The sequence below is a fragment of the Pantherophis guttatus genome, chromosome 5 (assembly GCF_059756535.1).
Source record: "Pantherophis guttatus breed Tessera chromosome 5, ASM5975653v1, whole genome shotgun sequence".
Taxonomy (NCBI): Eukaryota; Metazoa; Chordata; class Lepidosauria; order Squamata; family Colubridae; genus Pantherophis; species Pantherophis guttatus.
The window spans coordinates 850,751-873,498 of record NC_142067.1 but is presented as its reverse complement, the minus strand read 5'-3'; the positions used below and the strand labels follow the sequence as shown (position 1 = coordinate 873,498).

The 22,748-nt window shown below is 56.8% G+C and overlaps 2 protein-coding genes across 7 annotated transcripts in view; one reads left to right on the top strand and one right to left on the bottom strand.

Moving 5' to 3' along the window:
* Window positions 1-5,563, top strand: part of STIM1 (stromal interaction molecule 1) — a 56,744-nt gene extending 51,181 nt beyond the window's left edge. For 2 of the 6 annotated variants that reach the window (XM_087895660.1, XM_087895663.1), the window contains exons 9-13: window positions 343-443; window positions 1,411-1,649; window positions 2,462-2,542; window positions 3,700-4,087; window positions 4,570-5,563. In XM_087895660.1, the coding sequence (XP_087751786.1) occupies window positions 343-443; window positions 1,411-1,649; window positions 2,462-2,542; window positions 3,700-4,087; window positions 4,570-5,065 (1,305 nt within the window). In that variant the 3' untranslated portion in view covers window positions 5,066-5,563. The remainder of the gene's footprint in view (window positions 1-342; window positions 444-1,410; window positions 1,650-2,461; window positions 2,543-3,699; window positions 4,088-4,569) is intronic. The other 4 variants (XM_087895664.1, XM_087895665.1, XM_060682683.2 and 1 more) reach the window with 3 other exon arrangements.
* Window positions 5,564-5,833: 270 nt separating this feature from the next.
* On the bottom strand, window positions 5,834-22,284 carry LOC117676448 (sodium-dependent proline transporter-like). The gene is made up of 15 exons (XM_034435922.3): window positions 22,203-22,284; window positions 18,658-18,892; window positions 15,289-15,420; window positions 14,717-14,871; window positions 14,468-14,520; window positions 13,519-13,657; window positions 13,259-13,393; window positions 12,275-12,378; window positions 11,874-11,998; window positions 11,392-11,504; window positions 10,657-10,791; window positions 9,571-9,670; window positions 8,208-8,326; window positions 7,909-8,082; window positions 5,834-7,211 (listed from the first exon to the last, which is right to left on the bottom strand). The coding sequence occupies exons 1-15, from the start codon at window positions 22,236-22,238 to the stop codon at window positions 7,059-7,061; spliced, it is 1,908 nt and encodes a 635-aa protein (XP_034291813.2). The 5' UTR covers window positions 22,239-22,284; the 3' UTR covers window positions 5,834-7,058.
* Between the last annotated feature and the right edge of the window lie 464 nt (window positions 22,285-22,748).

Genomic DNA, 22,748 nt, shown 5'->3' with positions numbered 1-22,748 from the left:
ACTAACCAAGGAGAGAAGCAACCTGGAATTAAGGAGAAACTTCCTGACAGTGAGGACAATTAACCAGTGGAACAGCTGGCCACCAGAAGTTGTGGGGGCTCCATCACTGGAGGTTTTTAAGAGAAGACTGGGCAGCCACCTGTCTGAAATGGTATAGGGTCTCCTGCTAGAGCAAGGGGCTGGACTAGAAGACCTCCAAGGTCCCTTCCATCTCTATTCTGATTGATAGAAGGCAGAATTCCCAGCAGATCAAGCTGCAACCAGTTGATTGAAAGGGGGGGGGGCATCTTGCTGCACCTCCTGAGCGCTGCCGCCTGACCCCCTCTTGGTTCTCCCCTCCAGGCCGAAAAAATCAAGAAGAAACGCAACACCCTGTTTGGCACCTTCCACGTGGCCCACAGCTCCTCCCTGGACGACGTGGACCATAAGATTTTGACCGCCAAGTGAGTTTGTGCCACAGGCCCTCCCCCTTCCTCCTGCTGCCCCCCTCCCAGCAGCCTTTGCGGTGGGGGGGCGTCCTGTGTCCACCAGGGGAGCCCAAAGAGAGAGACCGACACACACACACACCCCGCTCTCCATTCAGGCTCTGACCCTTGAGGCAGCAGGGACACCTGCAAGGGGGAGCGGGGGTGTCTGGGGGGGGGAGGGACCCCCCCCATGTCAGCTGGGCTGCTTGAGGCTTCGCAGGGGGGCTCCTCTGGGACGGAGAGTCCTTATGACCTCTGCTCAGCTGCTGACTGCTTAGTGAGTCATGCCTGATTTTGTGTCGCTTGCTAGAGTTACTAAGCGAATCGTTGCAATTGTTTAAGTGAATGACCCGGTCATTAAGCGAATCCACTTGGCTCGTCGGAAGCAGCTGGGAAGGTTGCAGGGGGCGCCCGTGGGACCCTGGGATGGGGCAACCTGACTAGGTGGCTCAGTGGCTAAGACCCTGAGCTTGTCCATCAGGAAGGTCGGCAGTTCTGCAGTTCGAATCCCTAGCATAGGTCTCCTGCGTGAGCAGCGGGTTGGACTAGATGGCCTCCAAGGTCCCTTCCAACTCTGTGACTGTGACTGATGGTAACATCAAACCTGTTACTGATGGTAACTGTGATAATACTGGAGGTCCTCAACTTATGACCAAAATGGAGCCCAAAATTTCTGGGGCTAAGTGAGATGGTTGTTAAGTGGGTTTTGCCTGATTTCATGACCATGCAACTGTCGTAAGTACGGGTCAGTTGCCGGTTGTGATCAACGTCCAAGGGATAGTGCAGCGGTCGTAGCTGTGAGGACCGGTCCTAAGTCTCTTTGTTTCAGTGCTGTTGCAACTTCGAACGGTCACTAAACGAACGGTGGCTGTGGCGTTGCCGGGGGGGGCTGCACCGGACCCTCGTCTCCGCAGGCCTCCTGACTCTCCCCCTCCTCCTGCAGGCAGGCGCTGAGCGAGGTGACGGCCGCCCTGCGAGAACGGCTCCACCGCTGGCAGCAGATCGAGCTGCTGTGCGGCTTCCAGATCGTCAGCAACCCCGGGATCCCCACGCTGGTGACGGCCCTCAACATCGACCCCAGCTGGGTGGGGGGGCCCCCGCGCCCCAACCCCTCCCACTTCATCATGACCGACGACGTGGACGACCTGGACGAAGAGATGGTCTCCCCCATGTCCATGCAGTGTAGGTGCATCTTCAGAGAGTCCTCGAATTACAACCACGGTTGAGCCCAAAACTCCTAAGTGAGGCAGTCATTAAGTAGATTATGACCCGTTTTATGACCGTTGTTGCCACAGTAGTAAGTGAATCATTGCATTTGTTAAGTTAGTCACATGGTCATTAAGCGAATCTGGCTTCCCTGTCAACTTCGCTTGTCAGAAGGTCGCAAAAGGGGATCACGAGACCCCAGGGACACTGCGACCGTCATAAATGTGAGTCGGTTGCCAAGCAGCCAGATTTTGATCATGTGACCACAGGGAAGGCCGCAACGGTCGTAAGCGTGAAAAATGGTTATAAATCGCTTTTCTTAGGGATGTAACTTCGAACGGTCACTAATTGAACGGTCGTAAGCCAAGGACTAGCTGCGCTTTGTCTTACTCTGAGAAAAGCAGTGAAGGAGCCAGCCTTGGCTCCCTCGTGCTTAACCCCCGCAGGGCCTCTGAGCACCTACAGAGTGCTTTTCTCAGGACCCGGTTCAGCTGGGCACCTGCCAGGGGTCACGGAGGGGAGGGGTCTCGGGGTGGAGGCGAGGCTGGTCATCTTGGCACCGGAAGCCCAGCCGAGCCCCGGCCCTTCGGGTCTGCCCTGGGAGGCTGGGAAGGGCCCCAGAGGAGCCGGGGGGCGGAGAGCTAAGCCCTCCTGGAGGTCCTGACCCGGGAAGGCCCCGCCTTTCTCTCCGGGGTCTGGGCTGGGGGGCAGGAAGGACCCCCCCCTTCCCGGACATCGATGCCAATGACGCTTTCTCTTTCCCCGCCTGCCCTCCTTGCTGACGCCAGACGTGGCCTTGCTTTTGGGGCGCCAGGGCAGTGACCGCCCCGCCCCCTGCTCGGAGGACCAGGCCTTCTGGAAGCACCCCGGTTTGAGCCTCCTTCTCTTGGACTCGCTTTCACCCACCGGACTAAACTCCGCCTAAGAGCCCCTCCTGCTGCCCCCCATCTGGGCGGTTCCCCTTTCTAGCACCGCCACTAACCCTCACGCCCTCGGCTGCCTCTCTCTGCCGACCCCTCCCGGAGGGCAGTGCCCGTCGGAACGAAGAACCGCTGCGGGACAGAAGCCGTGAAAGCAGAGCGGAGGGGCGGGATGGACAGACGTCCGTGTTCACTTGGTTTCTTTCGCCAGGAGAGGGGCAGGGGCAGGGAGAGAAAGGGGACCCCCCCACCCCCTCCGGCTTTTCTTGCCTTTGGAGCAGGGGTCTCCAGCCGTGGCAGCTTTAAGACTTGTGGACTTCAGCTCCCAGAATTCCCCACTCGGGGGTCCCCAGGCCCGCTGGCAGAGCCAGGCTTTCAGTGCTGTGTGGAAGAGGGTCAAGAGGGGGGCCAGTCTTACCTCCGCAGGGATGATGTCACCCAGGGAGGGAGACCCCACCGAGAAGGCCCCCCTTCTAGCTCCCACCCTCCTTTGAAGAGATCTTCCTGGCCAGCACATTTTCCCACTCCAAATTATCCCCATGCAGGGAAAGAGGTGCAGGAGGGCCCAGACTTTGTCTTCCCCAGAGACAGGCGTTGGGAGGGGCGCTCTGAAGGGGGGAGGGCGGGGGTCAGGGGGAGATGGCGCTGAATGGTCCCCCCCTCCCCCAACCGGCTGCTTCCTGGTTCTTCGCTTCCCAGCAGGGCCTGATTCTTCCTCGGGTCTTTCGTGCACCGGGTACCTCCTTGTCTCCCATTTGCATGCCCCTTCGGGCCCAGCCAGCAGCCTTGGGCACCTCCCTGGGCACCGTGGGGCTGGGGCCGACAGGTGGTGGGCAGTCGGGGGGCAGCCACACTGTATTGTGTGCTTCGGCCAGACTGGGGAAAAGCTCACCTCCTCCTCCTCCTTGGCTGATTGCATCACAGGGAGTGGGAGAGGAAAAAGGGAGGGCTTAGGGGGAAAGCAGGACAGCTTCTGACGCCCCCCAACCCCATCCTCCCTCCCTCCCTCCCTCCCGGAAAGACGGAAATGGAGGAAGCGGCCTCCTGGACAAGCAGTGCAGCCTCTTCCTCCCTAACTTGGCCCTTGTTCCCTTCTCTCCCGCCAGCTCCCACCTTGCCAAGCAGCGTCATTCGCCAGCGCCTGGTGGATCCCCAGCATTCCTTGGGATCGCAGAGGTTGGTAGAGAGTCACCAGCAGGACCCCAGCCAGGGGGAATCGGGACAGCTGGTGCATTACCTGCCCGGCAGGGTCACTCTGCGCCGAATGCCCAGCCTCACCGGTGGCAGCAGCAGCATCGACGTCCCAACAGCTCCACCGTACTCCTCCTCCTCCTCCTCGGCCGGCCACGGAGCGCCCTCTGCTCCCGCCTGCCACGGGCTGCCCATCCTCTACCACCACACCACCTCCTCCTACATCCTGCAGATGGATGCCCTGCCCAACCTGCCCCCTCCCGACGTCACCTCGGGGACGCACGGCCAGACAGAGAGCTCAGGGTACCGTCCTGTCCGCTCGGCCTTGGCACGGGCTCCCCCGCCTAACCTTTGGCCAGCTGCCGGCAGCCGCTGCACGGGGTGTGGTGCCTGCTGTGTCTTCCCATGAAACCCACTAACTGCACCGTGAGCTCTCCCGACCCCTGGCTGTGTTTGCTGTGCTCAGAGCGCTGTGGACGGCTCGTGTCCAGCGGTTCATGTGGCTTCTGCTGAGGCCGCCCTGTTTGGCCATTTGCCTGGGTGGCTGCCTGGAAGGACAGCAGTAGCATTTGTATGCCCCCCCCCCCCCCCGCACTCTGTATGAGAGTGAGGGTGGCATGGAGGAAAATGGCTTGCCGGCCTTCCCTGGGTTCCGCCTGTGAAGGAATTGGGGGGCAGGGCATCGGAGGGCAGCTGCTGCTGTGGGCCACTGAATGCAGGGGCATGGGTTCGAGTCCTTCCAGGCTCACAGACTCACGTCTTCTCACCTCCCCCCCCCCCTCCAGGGACCTGGCTCGCTCGGACTCGGATTCCTCCATCCCACACCTGAGCGACCTCCCGCGGGCAGCCGTTTCCATGCCCAAGCTGCGCCCCGCCCTGCTGAACAAACCGGCTGAGGAACAGCAGCAGCAGCATCAAACGGAGCCTGTCGAGTCGGAGGCCCCGCTGACAATGAAGAAGGTGCCCCCGCACAACCACCACGGGGGGCTGGAGAAGGCGGGCAGCCTGGGGGAGCTGGGGCCGGTGGGGGCCCGTTCAGGGGACTCCTCTCGGTCACACAGCCCCAGCTCCACTGAGCCAGACACCCCCTCGCCGCCTGCCAATGGCCGCACCGCGCTCTCCCTCCTGTCGGGCAAGGCGAACAGCCGCATCCCACATCTGGCAGCCAAGAAGACGGGCGCGGCGGGCGAGGAGGACAGTGGCTCCACCGGCGAGGAGACTGACTCAGGCGCCGGGAAGAAGAAGTTTCCGCTTAAGATCTTTAAGAAGCCCCGGAAGTAGCCGGAGGACACGGAAGGTCTGGGCAAGCGCCCTTGGCTGCCCTCCACCGGAACGCCTGGTGCTGACAGAGACGCTCTTTGCTGGGGGGCCTCCTGGGGCCAGAGTGCCCTGCTTGGCTGCGCATGGCTTGCACCCGCTGCCTCCCTCCTGCCCGCTGCTCCCCTCCGTGTGGCTGGAGTAGGGGAACCCCAACAGGCGCCCCTGGACCACAGCCTTCCCTCGGGAGCGGAACCAACGCTTGGCAGCTCTCGTGGCCGCTTGGTGCAGCCAAGGAGAGGATGGCAACGCCTCGGGCTCCTGGCTGCCTCCTGGACTGTCCAGAGCGGCCCTGGGGAGCCCGTCTCGCTGGGTCTCAGGGCAAGGAGGAAGGCGGCCGTCTGGCCAGCAAGGCTGCAGGGGGGCTGCCCAGGCAGCAAAGGGGGCAGCTCCTTGGGCCAGCCAGCTGCTTTTCGTAAAACTGTTTTGAATCTAATAAAGCATGTAGACTATTTTAATAAAGTTGACGGTATGGTCTCCTTCTGGGATGGCTGCTGGGTGGCCAGAAGCGCTGTTTCCCCCCCCTCCTTTCAGGCTCAGCCTGGGGCCCCAGTGAGGAGAAGGCCTTTCTTTTCTCTTAAGGGCCTGGGGATGTTTTCCTAGGCAAGGCTGCTGCCTTCTCAGCAGGCGGAACTCTCGGCCACTAGCCAGAAGAACGTCCCACGCCAAAGAGCCGAGATTCCCCAGCAGAGAAGCCAGCCTGGGGACACAACACACAGCACACGCAACGGCTCCCTGCCCTTTCCACACAGGCACCACAGCTTTATTTGTCTGGTTTCCAGAAGGGCCCGTAAAAATGCTCGGACTTTGTATGAGTTTGGTTCTCCCCTTCACCCTTTGCAAAGGGCAGTGCTCTATAATGCCCCCACGTCTGGGGAGGAGGGAGGGCACACTTGGCAAGATTGTGTAGAGCCTTCACTGCAGCCCGAGTGGGCCCAGGGAGCACCGTAAGAAGACCCTTTAGAAAAATTGTGGGGTTATGTCCGTCCAGGGGGGCCAGCCCAAAATGCCCGTTGTCCCTGGACATTCCTGTCCTTCTGTAACTCAGCTGTGGGCTGCAGGCAGATGTTGCCGCTTTGTCTTGTGCCGCTGCACGAGAGGCAGTGCAGGAGGCTGAGCCAGCCCAGGGCACCTCCGGCCAAGGTGGAAAGGAGGCACCAGGTGAGCTGAATCCGAGGGGAGGTCCTGAGCGAGCCAAAGGTAGGGAAAGCGGAGAAGGTGTACAGGAAGTCCTCGACTTACAGCCATGCAGTAAATGAGCAAAGTTACAACAGCACTGAAAAAAGTGACATGACCGTTTCTCACACTTAGGACAGTTGCAGCCTCCCCCAGGGTCACGTGATCAAAATTTGGACAATGCGTGTATTTATGACGGTCACTATCCCGGGGTCATGTGATCCCCTTTTGCAACCTTCTGACAAGCAAAGTCGATGGGGAAGCCAGATTCACTTAACGTCCGTGTTACTAAGTTAAAAACTGCAGTGATTCACTTAACAATTGAGCAGGAAAGGTGGTAAATTGGGCAAAACTCACTTAACATCTGTCTTGCTTAGCAATAAACTCTTTGGGCTCAATTGTGGTCTTAAGTTGAGGACTTCCCATGCTCCGGGTGCGTGAGGGGGAGTGCCACAGGGCAGCAAAGCAGCAGTGGAGGGTGGCCTCTTCGATTTCGGAGACGGGGCAGAGCTGCCCTGAAAAGACGCTGGAGCCAAGAGTCGCGGCCCGATCGGGGAGTGGAGCAGCGATGGCTGTGGCCCGGCCCCTGGGCTTCTCGTGGGGAGAGGGCCTGGGGGCACCAGCAGCCTCCAGGCTGGCCCTGTCAGTCAGCAGTGGCAGCAGCGTCTCTCCTGCACCGTTGCTTTTACCGCAACCCCCTCCAAGGGACAGCAAAATGGCTGGTCGGGTCCAAGCCTTAAGTGGACCGGCATAGATGCCTCCTCCTGCGTTGGCCGCAGCATCAGGCCTCGCTGCGATCTGGCAGCTGCCAACCTCCTACGAAGTCGCTGTCCGTCAAGTTGACGGTGTAGGGAACGTCGATGACCTGGTGGGGCAGCTCACGGCTGCTGGCAGAACGCCAGGAACTCCGAGGACGGACGGCTTTCCTGAAGCGCTGTGACGACAGAAGGGGAGACTTTGGACACGGCTCCAACTGCCCCCCTCCGCCATCAAGGGTATCGCCAGGAACGTACGCCGGGAGAGGCAAGAGGGCGTGGGGCTCCCCAAGGGCTGCCCCACACAGCCAGAACAGTGTGCCTGCTTCCTGGAAGCTTGATCCGTTTTATGACCTTTCTTCTCCCGCCTACAACCCAAGGTCTCCAGAAGGGGTGCAAAGCTGCCCCTGGCTCCTGTCAGCAACTCTACCCTGAAGGGGTCTTGCCATCCCTCGGATTCCACCCCGTGACCCAGAGAATCGGAGGGGGGCTTGAGCAGCTCCCCCCTGACCAAAACATCCAGAAAAGACGCAAGCTGGCCACTTAAGGTGGTCTCTGGGGAGCAGCTCTTCCGCCAGGGGAACCCTCTTTGGAAATCCCTCTGGAGAGCCCTGCAAGGGAGGCCTGCATGGCAGAGGCCAGAAGAGCAATGGCCATGCGCTCCAGCAGGGTCCCTAAAGCTTGGAAGAATAAATCTTTGGTCCTGGTGACCGACTGACTGGATTTTGCAGCAAGGCTTCTCCTTGGGGTCCTCAGTTGTGGCACAGGATGGACACACCTGGAGCCCTGCCCGACTCGGCTCCCTCCCTGTCCTGCAGGTGAGAGACGGGAAGTCCTCCCTACCCGCCACCCACTGGGCTCTCTTCCCCGACTCACAGCAACCAGCGTCCCGGACTCCTTGCAGAGAGCGATGCCAGCCCAAAGCGGAATCTGAATGCAGCTCAGCACCCCCATGCAGATGCCCAGCGCCTGGCCCCACCGTGGGAACCGGTACGCTCCGTAGTGCAGTGTGGTGCCCGACAGGTCCAGGAAGATGTAGAAGAGAATGAACTGCGAAGGGAGCAGAGCGGACAAGGATGGCCAAGGGGTGGGAGGCCACCCCACGGCTGCCCAGACTCTCCCCATAAGAGCTGTGGGGGGGGGCAGGGAGACCGCAAAGCCCCCGCCTGGCCTACCAGCAACATCCCTGGCGTGAAGATCACCCAGCAGGCCTTGAAGTACGGCACCAGCTGGCTGCACCAGGGTGGGCACTGCCGGATCATGTCGACGATGTGTTGGCAAAACTGGTTCACCCCTGCAGGAAAAGGAACGGGTTGCACACGGCTGTGAGGAAGCACCCTTGCCGGTCCCACCCCTGATTTGGGCTTTCCTTCCACGCATCCACACCGCCTCTCGGCCAGATGACAGCATGTTCCGCACAGCCACTGCCCGGTTTTTTTGATCCAGGGCAAAAGAAGAAGCAATTGCCGTCTTTAGTATTTTCTGAACCCAAGCTGTGTCCGTCCAGATTAATTTAGGAAGCAGCCCAGCAGACGTGAGAGCAGGTTTTCCCAACTCTGGCAACTTTAAGACGTGTGGACTTCAACTCCCAGAATTCCCCAGCCAGGAATTCTGGGAGTTGAAGTCCACACGTTAAAAGTTGAAAAGGTTTAGAAATACTGGACTAGGTGACCTTTCTGGTCCCTTCCAACTCTATCATTCATTGCTAGCTCGGGAATTCTGGGAGTTGAGGTCCATAGATGAGATGTGAAGAGATGTAAAAAGAGCCTTGATAGTACAGGGGTTTAGTGCACCCTGTTATTAACACAGCTGCCTGCAATTACTGCAGGTTTGAATCTCGCCAAGGCTCAAGGTTGACTCAGCCTTCCATCCTTTCTAAGGTAGGTAAAATGAGGACCCAGTTTGTGGGGGCAATAAGCTGACTTTGTATAAAATATACAAAAGAATGAAGGCTATTGCTTAACGCATTGTAAGCCGCCCTGAGTCTCCGGAGAAGGGCGGCATATAAATCAAATTTAAAATAAATAAATAAATAAATAAAATGTGAAGGTTGGGAAACTTTGCCTTAAAGGGGAGAGAGGTTTTGCATTTTAGTGAAAAAGGAGACAAACCCCTCTCCCTTCCAGCACTGATGATGTTACCCTGCTAGATAATGAAACGTCTGCAACCTGGCTCAGAGGGCACCAATGGCCCCGTAGTCATCGTCATCCTCCTCCTCCCTGCAAACCCCCCCCTCTTCTAGCACTGATGATGTTCCCTAGCTGGGTCATGAAACGTCTGCAAGAGAATCGCCCAGCTCAGGGAGCTCCCAGGACCCCTCATTTCAACAACGCTTGATGGGGTGAATGTGGGAAGGGAAGCCTGACCTGAGCTGAGCTGACCAAGACCAAGGATCCTTTGCACATGGACAAGCCACTTATGCTGGTTAGTGGTGAAGACGGATACAGCGCCCCACTGCCAGGCAGTCCCACAGGGGGAGACCCTCCCTAGGAAGCCATTGCCTGCCTGGCACAGCTTGCTCGCCCCGCACGGACTCACCGTAGAAGAAGGCAACCCCAAGGCACATGAAGAGAGCCACGATGATGAGGCCGAAGCTGGTGCTGTAGGCGTCGATGAGGGTAAACCAGTATATGCCGCCCTGCAAGAGGAAAGCCACAAAGGCCTGGCACCAAACTGGGCGGGACCGGCCTGGGCCTCCCCAGTCCGTCTGCTGCTTGCCTTCTGAGGGCTTCTCCCCAATCCAGAGGCCGGGCTTCCCCCTCAGCAGGCTGGCAAGGGTCCCCAAACCCACCGCTGGGTCCCCACAGAGCAGAGGAGACTGCAGGGGCCCTTCGGCTGCCTTACAAGGTGGGGATGCCTGACCAGAACTACGTAATCCCTAATGCTGTGCTCGGTCAGTACAACAAAGGATACAACACAGAGCATCCAAATCTGGTGTAATCATTCAGGGAACAAACTCCGTCCATTCAGACGGCTCCTGCCAACGGTGGCTTGATGTGGACGCCTGGGTTAGGCCACCCGCCAGGGGGAAAACTGGGTTCCCACAACGGAGTGAACCCTCGTTCAATGCCTTTTTTACAGTGAGAGACAAGATACTTTGGATTACAGTACAGGTAGTCCTTGATTTACGACCATAATTGAGCCCAAAACTTCTGTTGCTAAGTGAGACAGTTGTTCAGTTAACTGTGCCCCGTTTTATGACCTTTTTTGCCACAGTTGTTAAGTGAATCACTGCAGTGGCTAAGTGAGTCACACAGTCGTTCAGTGAATCCGGCTTCCCCTGTTGACTTTGCCTGTCGGACAGTCGCAAAAAGGGATCGCATGACCCGGGGCCACTGACCGTCAGAAGTAGGAGTCAGTTGGCAAGCGCCTGAATTTTGATCCGGTGACTTTGGAGATGCAACGGTCGTAAGTGTGAAAAAGGGTCCTAAGTCACCGTTTAAACTGCCGTTGTGACTTCGGACGGTCACTAAATGAACTGTTGTAAATCGAGGACTACCTGTAATAAGTCGGAGGCTCTTGCCAACACAAAACAGGGAGTACGTTGTACTAATGAAGAGGCGGGGGGGGGAAGACGGGGTGCTTAAGACACACACAGACACACAGACACACACGCGTGCTCACCTCTGTGATCAGCAGGAGGCCCAGCAGGTAGAAGGCCAAGCAGAGACCTCCCAGGAACAGGACTTTGCGCCTCCAACTGCGCAGGGACGGGAACTCGTCCATCACTGCCGTGGTGATGCCCTCCATGTTTCCAAACTGACAGGCAGGCAGGCAGGCAGGAGAGCATGAGTGAAATAAAGCGCCCCCCTCCCGCCCCCACCCCCTCCCCTCGGAAGCTCAGCCCCCTCCGGCCACGGAGGGAGCAGGAGGCCAGGAGACGGGCCAGGCACGGAGGAGCCCAGGGGGAGGCAAGACAGAGCCTTGGAAAGCTCAGCCCCCGAGGGCGAAGGCGTTGGGATTTACGCTGCTGCTTTTACGGGACTCTTTCCCTATTGCCAACGGTGCATTTGATTTGAAAAAATGGGAGGGAGGAAGTGAAAAAGGAAAGAATGGGAGAAGGAAGGGTGGGAGAGAGAGAGAAAGAAGAGAAAAAGGAAAGGAAAAGAAGGAAGGAAGGAAGGAAGGAAGGGTGACAACCAAGAAGCTTTCTTCCCTTAAAAGCCACCTCAGTGGCCCAGATGTTTGCTTCAGACAGAGACCCTCCCCAGATGTGCTCCATGGGAACTGCAATAGACCTGAAGGGGCCAGTTGGGTCAGGTTGCAGCAGAAGCCGCTGTTGCTCTTGGGGGGGGCTCTTACCTCCCCCCCCCGATGCAGCCCCCAGTTCCGAAAAGGGCCCGGCCGGCTGCCACTCACCAGCGTGTCCACCCCCAGGGTGAGGAGCATCAGGAAGAACAGGATGGACCAGAAGAAGGAGCCGGGCAGCAGAGCCAGGGCTTCAGGGTAGGCCACGAAAGCCAGTCCGGGTCCTGAGGAAAGAGCCAGAGGTCACTCAAAGCCCCCCCCGCCCCCTGCCCCCCCGTCTGCTTTGGCCAAACCTGGGCACGCTGGCAGGCGAAACAGAGCTGGGAGATGGAGAGGAGCTGGGAAGGCTGTGGGGGTCTCGGTGGGGCTCTTCTTCAGCCAGTGCTATGCTGCTCAGCCCCACTTCTCTAAAGGGTCTGCTCTCCTCCCCCCCTCAGGAAAACAGGGATGCCAAAACGGCCTTTGCTCTCAGGCCCACCATCGAGCCCCTCTTGAAGACCATGGGAGGGTTCCAAGACGGCCCTGGAGATCTCAAAGCCTCCGAGAGCCGACTGGTGGCCCAGCCAAAGGGGGCTTCCCAACATCCTCCGCACCTGAATCTGCCACCCTTCCGACAGAGACCTTCTTCCGCCAGGCCATGTGCCCAAGGACGGAGAAAATGGCAAAGCCCGCGAAGAAGCTGGTGCAGCAATTCCCAATGCCGATCACCAGCGTGTCCCTGTGGGCAGAGAGAGAGGGGGGAGCTCGTGGGGCTGAACAAGGGGGTGGCCAGCTGTCCCCTAGGCTGTGGGTTCCTGTGCTGACACCACACCTTGGCTGGACCCCACGGCTTTGTCTTCCTCACCCCCAGAAGTTCCCCACAGCAGAAAGAGGTTGTGACGCCTGACGTGGAGACCCCCCCAAAGCCCCCCCTTTTCCCCGTGGGGCCGATCTGTGTCCAGCCCGGGTTTCAGGCCAGGGAGGCAGGTGATGAGGGCTCCTCCAGCCGCCTCACCTGATCACGTTGTTGTCAAACTTGTTGTAGGAAGCCATGGAGAGCAGCCCCCCGAAGCCGATGCCCAGCGAGTAGAAGATCTGCGAGGCTGCGTCGTTCCAGACCTTCTCCAAGGAGGGGGAAAGAGACATTTTGGGCCTGGCTTTCTCCCCAAGAGGACCTCTCAACTTGCAACCCCATTTACCAGCACCGGTTATTAAAAAGCCTGGTTACTAGAAGCATCAACACAACGTCTAAGGCACAGCTGTTGCCTGAAGACTTAACATCGGAGCTCAGCTACTCATGGGTTACTCAAAAATCACCACCAAGAACTGTGGGGTCCTCGGTGCTCTCTGAGCTGGGTGGTTTTCTTGCAGACGTTTCGTGACCCAACTAGGGAACATCATCAGTGCTAATAATGATAGTGGTGTTGATGTTCCCTAGCTGAGTCATGAAATGTTTGCAAGAAAACCGCCAAGCTCGGAGAGCACTGAGGACCCTCAGCTACAAATACTCTCTTTTAAACCACCGCTAGTCAAACCATGGCTTGACGTCACCTGCAAAGCAGGCCAGAGACTGCAGTCACACCCTTAGGAGGCTTCGATGGTTTGTAAACACACATTGATGGCTTGCTCTTGAACTCTTGTGGGTTGCTGTGTGCTTAGCCAAACACGGTTAAGACACCATGGCTTAGCTAAGGTGGAGATCCATCGGGTGTGAGCTGCCTCCCAAGGGTTGGGCTGCCTCCCCTCCCCATCGGCCTCCCCACGAGAAGGCCGGAGGCAGAGCCCCATGAGCACACCTGACCCCCTCTTTCAGCTCCTGCTGAGGTCAGCCCCCACCCCGCCTCAAAAGACCCCCCCCCAGCCCTTCCGCTTGCAAGAAAGCAGGACCAGCAGCCTTAACGGTTGGGTTCTCCCCACCCCCTGCACACACACACACAGACACACACAGACAGACACAGACAGACACACAATTGGAGAAGGCGGTTCTGCCCATGGGCACCTGGGCGCTCTGCAGGCGGCTCCAGTCTGCGGAGAGGTAGAAGCGGACGCCCTCGATGGAGCCCTCCAGCGTGGCTCCCCGGATGATCAACACCACGAGGACCACGTAGGGGAAGGTGGCCGTGAAGTACACAATCTGCCGGAGAGAGGGCCCAGCGGCTGAGAGGGAGAAGCACCCCGGCCCCAGCTGGAGCCCGGCTGAGCCCCCAGGGCAAGGCCAGGGAGGAGGGGCTCCCCACGCTGCCCCCCGGGCCCGCTCACCTTGCCCGAGCTGCGGATGCCCTTCAGGGTGCAGAGGAAGATGAGGGCCCAGGCCAGCAGCAGGCACAGCGCCAGGGACCCCCTCACGGGGCCGGGGTCGCCCAGGCCGGAGCTGTGCACCACGCCCAGCACCCGCTGGCTGGAAGCAGAAGAGGGGAAGGGAGGACGGCTGATGGCCAGGAAGGAGCCCTGCCCCCCCCCCGGGACCCTTCCCCGCCCACCAGGGGGCGCAGAATGCAGGAAGTCCTTAACTTACAACAGTTCATTTAGTGACCGTTTGAAGTTGCAAAGGGAGTGAAAACTTATGACTGTTTTTAATACTTGCACATCAAAATTCAGGTGCTTGGCAACTGACTCGTATTTATGACGGTCGCATGATCCCCTTTTGTGACCTTCTGACCAGCAAAGCCCACGAGGGGAAGCCGGATTCACTGAACACTTAATGTGTTAGGAAGTTAGCAACCGCAGTGATTCACTTAACAACTGTGGCCAGAAAGGCCGTAAAATGGGACAAAATTCAGTTAACAACAATAGAAATTTTGGACTCCATTATGGTCGTAAGTCAGGGACTACCTGCAGTTCTCCAAGCCTATACAAAATGAGCATCCCCCCCCCTCTCCCCCCCCCCGCCCAGCAGCAACCAGGAAACGGGAGGGATTTTGCTAAGGAGGCCCAGCCAGTCCTTGAGAGTCAGTCCCCCTCCCCCCCTCCCCCCTCCCTCCCTCCCTCCCTCCCCAGCCCGGTTTCTTTGCTGCTGACCGACCTCTTGCTTTTGCCACCTTGCACGTACCCGTGTGGGTCCCTCCGTCCCAGGAGCTGCGCTTGCAGGTTGGAGAAGCTCCAGCTGAAGAGGCTGAGCCTGTGGGCCACCCCCCCCATTCCCTGCTTCCCCAGGCTGACCCCCCCCCCAAAATGAGGGAGCCCACCTCCCCCAACCCAGGAGACTCACTTCCAGAAGGCCTCGCTGGCGCTGGACGGGCGGCTGCTCACCAAAGTCCCGTTCTGAAAGGCAAGAGGAGACCCTCGTGGGGCAGGGAAGGGGCAGCGCAGGTGCAGGGCCTCCCTGGGTCTCTCCAGGCCTGCTGGCCGGCCAGCTACTCCCGTCTCCTGGGCCAGAGCGGAGGTCCGGCATGTGGAACCCCGAGGACGCCCTGCTGCCCCTCCCGCTCTTCCCCCCCCCACGGGACCCAGCCGCTACCTGAGCCTGGCAGAGCGGGCGGTTGTGTGGGGCGTCGCAGGACCAGGGCAGGGGGCTCTGGAAGGACATGCTCAAGTAGTAGAGGGTCCAGGCGATGATGACGTTGTAGTAGAGGGAGACCAGCGAGGAGACCACCAACATCCCGACCCCGATCCCTGTGCAGGGAGTGGGGGAGGTCAACCAGCGCAGTTCCATGGCTCCCCTTCCCCAGTTGAGGGTACCTCTCCTCCGGAGGGCGGAGGGCATTTCTGTAGAGCCCCAGCAGAAGGGCACAGGAGGCTGGTGGGCAGGGCCCCAACCCCAGGCTCCCCAGAAGAAGCCCAGGGGCCCCCGAGCTCCACCACAAGCAGGGACAGAAGCGGAGTTGGGGGTCTCCCGCTTACGAGTCACGGCGCTCATCAGCAAGAGGGGTTCCTCCACAGGGCAAAATGAGAAAGGCCCCTAAAAGGCCCCTTTCCTCTCCAGCCGCCCTCTGGCCCCCCACCCACTCACAGGATGCCCCACACGGACTGAGGGGGCTCTCCACTGGGGCTCGGTGGCCTCCTGGCCCTGCGGCCCCCCGATGGGCTCACCTTTCAAGAGGGGGCAGCACTTCCAGACGCTGATGGGTCCGGTGGCCCCATATTGGCCAAGGCTGAGCTCCATCAGGAAGAGAGGCAGGCCCGTGAAGACCAGCATGATGGTGTAGGGAATCAGAAAGACCCCTAAGAAGAGAAGGCAGCGCAGGTGTGGCCCTTAACACACAACATTGGCACTCCTCCTCCTCCTCCTCCCCCCTTCTAGCACTGATGCTGTTCGCTAGTTGGGTCATGAAACCTCTGCCAGAAAACAAGAGCATCAAGGACCGCACAGTCCTAGTGTAGAACAAAAGCAAGAGGTGATTACCTATAAAGAGCTTCTTAAAATGGAAGGGGGTATATTGCAGTTAAAATCTATAAAGGCATTGAAAGAAGAAAAAATAATTCAAACTTGGTTTCAGTATGGACAGTTGCAAGCTAGATGGAAAGAAGACCAGAGAATTGGTATCATGCAGAAGGAGGAAAATATAAAAAGATTATATAATATACTGATAGAAATAGACTCAGAAACAGAATTAGTTAAGGATTGCATGATAAAATGGGCACAAAACATTCAGGAACCAATAATGATGGAAACTTGGGAAAAAATATGGGTTAGAAATGTAAAATTGTTTTACAGATGGCATTTGGATCCTAAAAAGTTGGCTTGTATGTATCCGAATTTGCAATCTAAGTGTTGGAGATGTGATTGTGATGATGCTACTTATTATCACATATGGTGGACTTGTAAAAAAGTTAAAGCATTTTGGATTAAAATATGGTGGATTATCCAAAATATTCTTAAAAAGAAGATAAAGTTTACTCCACAATTGTTTTTGTTGGGTATAATCACAGATTATACGGTTATAGAGACTAAATTCATTTTAAATTTAATAACTGCAGCTAGACTTTTGGTGGCGCAATACTGGAAGAACGAAGAATTGCCTACTATTGAAGAATGGACATTAAAAGTGGGAAATTTGGCAGAAATTTGGAGAAATTTCTGCCAAATTTTCCAGAAATCCAGGAGACTGGATAGCTCAGCAGACTAATGCATTGTAATTTAACTCCAGCTGTCTGCAATTACTGCAGGTTCGAATCTCGCCAGGCTCAAGGTTGACTCAGCCTTCCATCCTTTCTAAGATAGGTAAATTGAGGACCCAGTTTGTGGGGGCAATAAGCTGACTTTGTATAAATATACAAAAGGATGAAGGCTATTGCTTAGCGCATTGTAAGCCGCCCTGAGTCTCCGGAGAAGGGCGGCATATAAATTAAAAGCAAATTAAAAAAAAAGAAAGAAAAGGAATGACCCTGTATTTTGTTCTGGGAAGTCGGGGGGGGGGGAGGCTAGGGGGGGAAGGAAGAGAGGGGGGGAAGGGGAAATATTTGAATTTTTTTTTTCTTTTTTGTAAAACTTTTCAATTAAAAAAAAAAAAAAGGACCCCCCCCCCCCAGTCCTCCTCTTCCCTACAAAGCCACCGGCCCTGGACTAACTGAACTTGCCACCCTTTGAGAATGGATTCCCATCGCTTTAGAAGCTGCCTGGGGGCAAAAATGGCCATTTTGGTGCTTGGGGAAAGCAGCCTGGAGGAGGGATGGAAGCCAAAGCAGCCGAGGGAAGACCTACCGGCCCATCAGGACCAACATGGCTCCTCTAGTGAGGCTTCACCGTCGCCCTCTTAGCTCAACCTCAGCAAGGATGGAATCCCTGCTTCCACGATTTCCCGTCATTTTATGGGTGGTTTTTTTTTGGGGGGGGGGGCGGGAGAATAATGATACAGACATAAAGGTGTGAAATGGCTCCACATTTCCAAGTACAAAGTTTGTGCCACCTCACAACGCAATTTGTTGCAAGAGCTCAGCCCAAAAGTAGGAACAAAAGACTTTTTAAAGACCTGGGTAAGAGATTTTAAAACAGGGACCTCCAAGCTTGGCAACTTGGAAGACGTGTGGACTTCAACTCCCAGGATTCCCAGCTGGGTGGGAAATTCTGGGAGTTGAAGTCCACACATTGCCTGGTGTAAAAGGTCTTTGGCACTTGGGCCCCTCCCTGGATCTTCTCCTTCCCCAACAGGGATTTGGCTCTTGGGTGATTGCTCAGTGCCACAGCGCCCCCTATTGGAATGCAGAGGAAAAGCCCTGCTGTTGACCCCATTCTCAGGTCAAGCGCCTAATGATCAGGGGTGGGGTGGGAGGCGTCCTTAGGCAGGGAAGGATGGCTGCGTGTGCCTAGGCAGAAAAAGGGAGATGCTCCGGAATGGGCCAGTTGTTGAACCATTGCACTAATTGCTCACACACGCAAGCTTGACTTAACAGCCTAGAAAGAACAATGGAGCCGTTCACGGGGGAGAGAAAGAGAGAGAGAAGAAGTCAAGGAAAGGGCAGGACAGGACAGGAGGATTAATGCCAGGGAGCTCAAGGGGGGAGGAAGGGGATGCCAGGAGCAGCTTTATACTCCAGCTTTCCAAGGCCAGCCGTGCTTTGACTGTGTGGCTCTTGCCCCAGTGTGGAATGCCTTAAGGGTGTCCAACCATCCAATCTTCTGAAAAAGAAGCAGCTTCTCTTAATGACGGATCCTTGCTGCTCTCTGAGCTGGGTGGTTTTCTTGAAGACGTTTCATTGCTAGGTGACATCGACAGCACTCGTTATAGGACTGATGACATTCCCTAGTTGGGTCATGAAACGTCTGCAAGAAAACCACCCAGCTCAGAGAGCATCCAGGAGCCCTCATTTCAACCCAGCTGCAAATATTCTACTTTGTTAACTTCCCTTAAGAACAGAGCCTGGAGAAACCCAGTTGTGGTGAAGAAAAGGAATGAGCCCAGGATGTTGGTGGCATCCACACCTGCTCAGGGCCTGCAGGGATGATAAGAAAGGTGGAGCAGAACAATAGCAGAAGTTCAAGGCAAAAGGCTACTAATTTAAGATGTAATACGTCTCTCCTGAGTGAAAGGGAGGGACGCCACAAGCTCTGTATGACAACAGAAAGGAAATGGAACAATCTACATTAATATTAATTAAGAGGAAAAAGATAACATCAGCACGCTTGCTTGGCAAATTCAGAGCAGCTGGCAAAGAAATGAAAAAGTTGGATAGCTTTCCCAAAGGTGCTTTTTTCAAGAGGCAACTGGATTTTCGGGTTTTTCTTTGAAGACATTTCACTTCTCATCCAAGAAGCTTCTTCAGCTCAGAGCTTCAAAGAAAAACCCGAAAGTCCAGTTGCCTCTTGAAAAAGCACCTCTGGGACCTGGAGGACTGAGAATAATCTCCATAGACTGGAGGGGGAGGAGGAGGAGGAGGAGGGGACTGTTAATGCCAACTGAGACAGAACGATTGCCAGATGGGCCCCTGCTAAGGAGGGAAGCGGGTGGGACGTCCACTCACCGCCTCCGTTGCGATAGCAGAGATACGGGAACCTCCACACGTTCCCCAGCCCCACGCAGTATCCCAGGCAGGAGAGCAGGAATTCGTACTTCCCTCCCCACGTCTCCCGCGGTTGGGTGGGCTCAGGGGCCGGTGTGGCATCTGCCACCAGGAAAGACGGCTGCACCTGGGGCAGGATGGTGGCCGGCAGGCAGAACCCCTCCAGGCCAGCCCCATTCAGCTGGACGACTCTGCCCTGCGACCGAAGGAGAGAGGACCACGCTAGTCAGGAGCACAACTGCTATTTGCTGGCTGGGGAATTCTGGGAGTTAAAATCCAGGCATCTTCAAGTTTTTAAAGTTGAGAAACCCTGGTTTAGGGGCTGGATGAGTTCGTGCTGATCCCTGGAGATTGAGCAGAGCCTGCAATTCCCTTGAGATGGTTGCTCAGAAGGGGCTTACCCTTGCGGCCTTCTTTGGGCTGAGAGGGAGGGGCTGGCCCAAGGTCACCCAACTGGCTTGGAGCCTGAGGAGGAACTACAACCAGGCTAGAAACCAGGAGAAGTTCTGAGCAGCAGTGGCACAGTGGTTAGAGTGCAGCACTGGAGGTTACTTCTGGCTGGCTGTAATTTGGCAGTTCAAATCCCACCAGGCTCAAGGTTGACTCAGCCTTCCGTCCTTCCGAGGTGGGTAAAACAAGGACCCAGATTGTTGGGGTTTGCAAGAGGCTGACTCTGTAAACCGCTTAGAGGGGGCTGTACAAGCGCCGTGAAGCGATAGATAAGTCTAAGGGCTATGGCTATTGCTGGTGCCTTCACCACTGCAGCTGCTGGCTGAGGCCTTGGTGTCTCCAAAACCAGAAGGAGCATTTCCAAGGTCAGCCACCCGGCAAGTCTTCCTTCGGAGCTTCCCTGCTTTGCCTGACCTGCCGGGCCTGACTGACCAGCACAAGAGAGAAATGCCCCAGGTGAGTTTTGGCCATTTTTTTCCCGGAAATTCCTGCACACCTAGTCCTCCACTTATGACCGCAATGGAGCCCAGCATTCCTGTTGCTGAAATTTTGAGCAACAGAAGACAAGTTGTGAGGAAGCAAGAGAGTTAAGCAAAGGTCGTAAGATTTTACGACCTTTCTTGCCAAAGTTGTTAAGTGAATCACTGCAGTTATTAAGTTAGTAACGCGGTTGTAAAGTGAATCTGGCTTCCTCCATTGCTTGCAGAAGGTCGCAAAAGGGAATCACGTGACCCCGGGACACTGCAACCGTCATAAATATGAGTCAGTTGCCAAGTGTCTCAATTTTGATCATGTGACCACGGGGAGGCTGCAATGGTCGTAAGGGTGAAAAATGGTCATAAGTCATTTTTTTCAGAGCTCTTGTAACTTTGAACGGTCACTAAATGAACGGTTGTAAGTCGAGGACTACCTGTAGATGTGTGAATTGGGAGCACGACCTCTTGTGGCTGTGAAGGGAAGTGCCCCAGACAAAACTTTCTCCTCCCCTTCACACACACTGAATCCTAGGGCTGGAAGGGACCTTGGAGGTCCTCTAGTCCAACCCCCTGCCCAAGGCAGGAGTCACATCCCACCCGCTCTTTCTCGAAGGCCTCAAATGTCTTTCACGGCACCCACTGGCCAGCTGGTCACTCGCCGGCTTCCTTCAGGCGGAGGCCGCCAAAGACGCAGGACAAACCGGTGGCCAAGCAGAGGGGGGGGGTCAATTCCGGCAGTCCTCGACTTACGGCCACAGCTGGGACCAGAATTTCCACTGCTAAATAAGGCCGTTGTTAAGGGAGCCGTGCCTTATTTTATGACACTTTTTTGACACGGTTGTTAAGCGAAGCACTGCAGTTGTTATGGGAAGCTTGTTGGGAAAGATGTGCGGGGGTCACTTGACCCTGGGACGCTGCAGCCATCCTAAATCCACGCCAGTGGCCAAATGCTCGAATTTTGGTCATAAGTGCGAGGACCAGCTGTAAGTTACTTTCCCCAGTGCCTTTGTAACTTTGAACAGTTGCTAAACGAATGGTTGTAAGTCGAGGACTACCTGTCAGGAGAACTCCAAAACCTCTGACCCAAACCCCCCAGGCTCCCCTCCCTGCGCCTCTCTCAGCCCCACAGGACGGGACCCTCCGGGCTGTTGCTGGTGCAGGAGGGAGACCCCCAGGGGCTGCCCATCAGTGGCACCTCAGAATGGGCAAGAGAAGGATTCCCCAAAGCTATGGGGATGGAGCATGTTTGGCAACGGACTCAGATTTATGACGGTTGCAGAGTCCTGGGGTCACGTGATCCCTTTTTGTGGTCTTCTGATAAGCAAAGTCAGTGAGGAAGCCGGATTCACTTAACAACCGGGTTACTAATTTAACAAATGCAATGATTCACTTAGCAACTGTGGCAAGAAAGGTTGTAAAATGGGGCAAAACTCACTTTCTCGCTTAGCAAGTTTGGCTCAGTTGTGATCATAAATTGAGGACTACCCATATTTTAAAAGCTAGAAGAGCAGAAGCCCAATTTCTCCTGAAGGTCTCGAGCCTTCTAAAAGGATTTTAATCTGGATGGTTTTCAATGCAGCTCTTGCAACTCCAACTGAGGCCTTGGCCTAACCCCCTCCCCCCTCCCCCTGGGGAACCCATCGGCCCAAACTGCCTCCCCCCCCCAGTGACCCTGTTCCTTGGCTGTGGGTCCCAGTTTTGCTTTGGGGCAGAAGAAAAAGTGTCTTTCTCTGGCAAAGGGCTTTGAGCATCCATTTTCTTAACAGGAAAAAAAAAAGAAGCAAACACCGAAATTAATAACCAAAGTAAAATGTATGGATTATAACATGGGGGTCCAACCTTTGGGCTGCGTTGAATGAGGAGGAACTGGCTTGGGCCACACATAAAATATACAACATAGTAAATGTATATAAATCACATAATAATCTGAAAAGTTTGCAATCTTGAGGGCTGCATTAGGTAGCTGGCCCCGGTCGGACACGCCTGCCTGATGACCTCGGAAAGGTCATTGCCCAGAGCCCTCCCAAGCGGAGACCCTCTCCTGGCCGCCTGACTGAAGAATAGCAGGTTCTGCAATTTTTTTAAAGGCTCCCGAATTACAGAGTAAGAGTCGGAGGGGCCCTTGGAGGTCTTCTAGTCCAACCCCCCGCTTAAGAAAGGAGCGGATTCCTCTGGCTGGGCAATGCAGAGAGCGAGTCCTGTCGTTGGAATTCGGGGGCCAGTCCAGGGTGGGGAGGGGGAGGGGGAGGGAATCACTCTCCTTCCTTCTTCCCTTTTCCCAGCGGGGCCCCTCGGAGCAACCTGCTCAGCCGCCGTGGCTCTCCTTGAAGTGCCGGGACCCACCTGCCCGCCGGCTCTTCCCACCGGGCGACTCCCCTCCCGGCAGCAGCATCGGGCCCAGCCCGGCTCGGAGCTTTCCCCATCTGCCAGGGGCTGAGCTGCCCCGCCGCGGCTGGGCGAAAGGCTGCCGCTCTCCGGGCCCCCCGCAGCCACCACTGCAGGCGGAAGGGCTGAGCCGCCGGGCTGCCCCAACAACCCCCCTGCGGGGTAGGCTCAGCCCCTCCCCCACCCAGGACTCACCGGGCTGGCGGCAGCAGGAGCCACCGGAGGCTCCATCAGGCACCGCCGACTCGCTCCAGTTCCGGCACTCCAGCCAGCCAGGCGGGCGAGGCGGGGCCAGGGAGGCCGGCCGGCAACGCACCTGGCCGCACCCGCCGCTCACCTGGCCCGCCCAGGCTGGCTCTGCCCGCCCCGCCCGCCGCCTCTCCCGCGGGGAGGTTGCAAGACGCGCGCGGGGTCTTCCGCGCCGGTTCCCGAGATGCCTGGACCGGCCGGGGCTCCATCACGGGAGGCTTTTCAGAAGAGCCTCGACAGCCCCTTCTCGGAACTGCTTTCGCTTCTCCTGCTTGAGCAGGGGCTGGACTAGAAGACCTCCCGGACCCCTTCCGGCTCTCTTCTCTTCACCTCGGGGCTGGAGGAGCGGCTTCCCCGGGGCCAGCAGGGGCAAAGCCCGGGAGGGGAGCGGCCCTCCGCATCCGGGCTAGGGGGGAGGACCAACCGGGGGGCTTTCGAGAAATCGCTGTCCGCCCTAGAGCGCAGCTCGGAGCAAGAGAGCCGCTTCTGGGG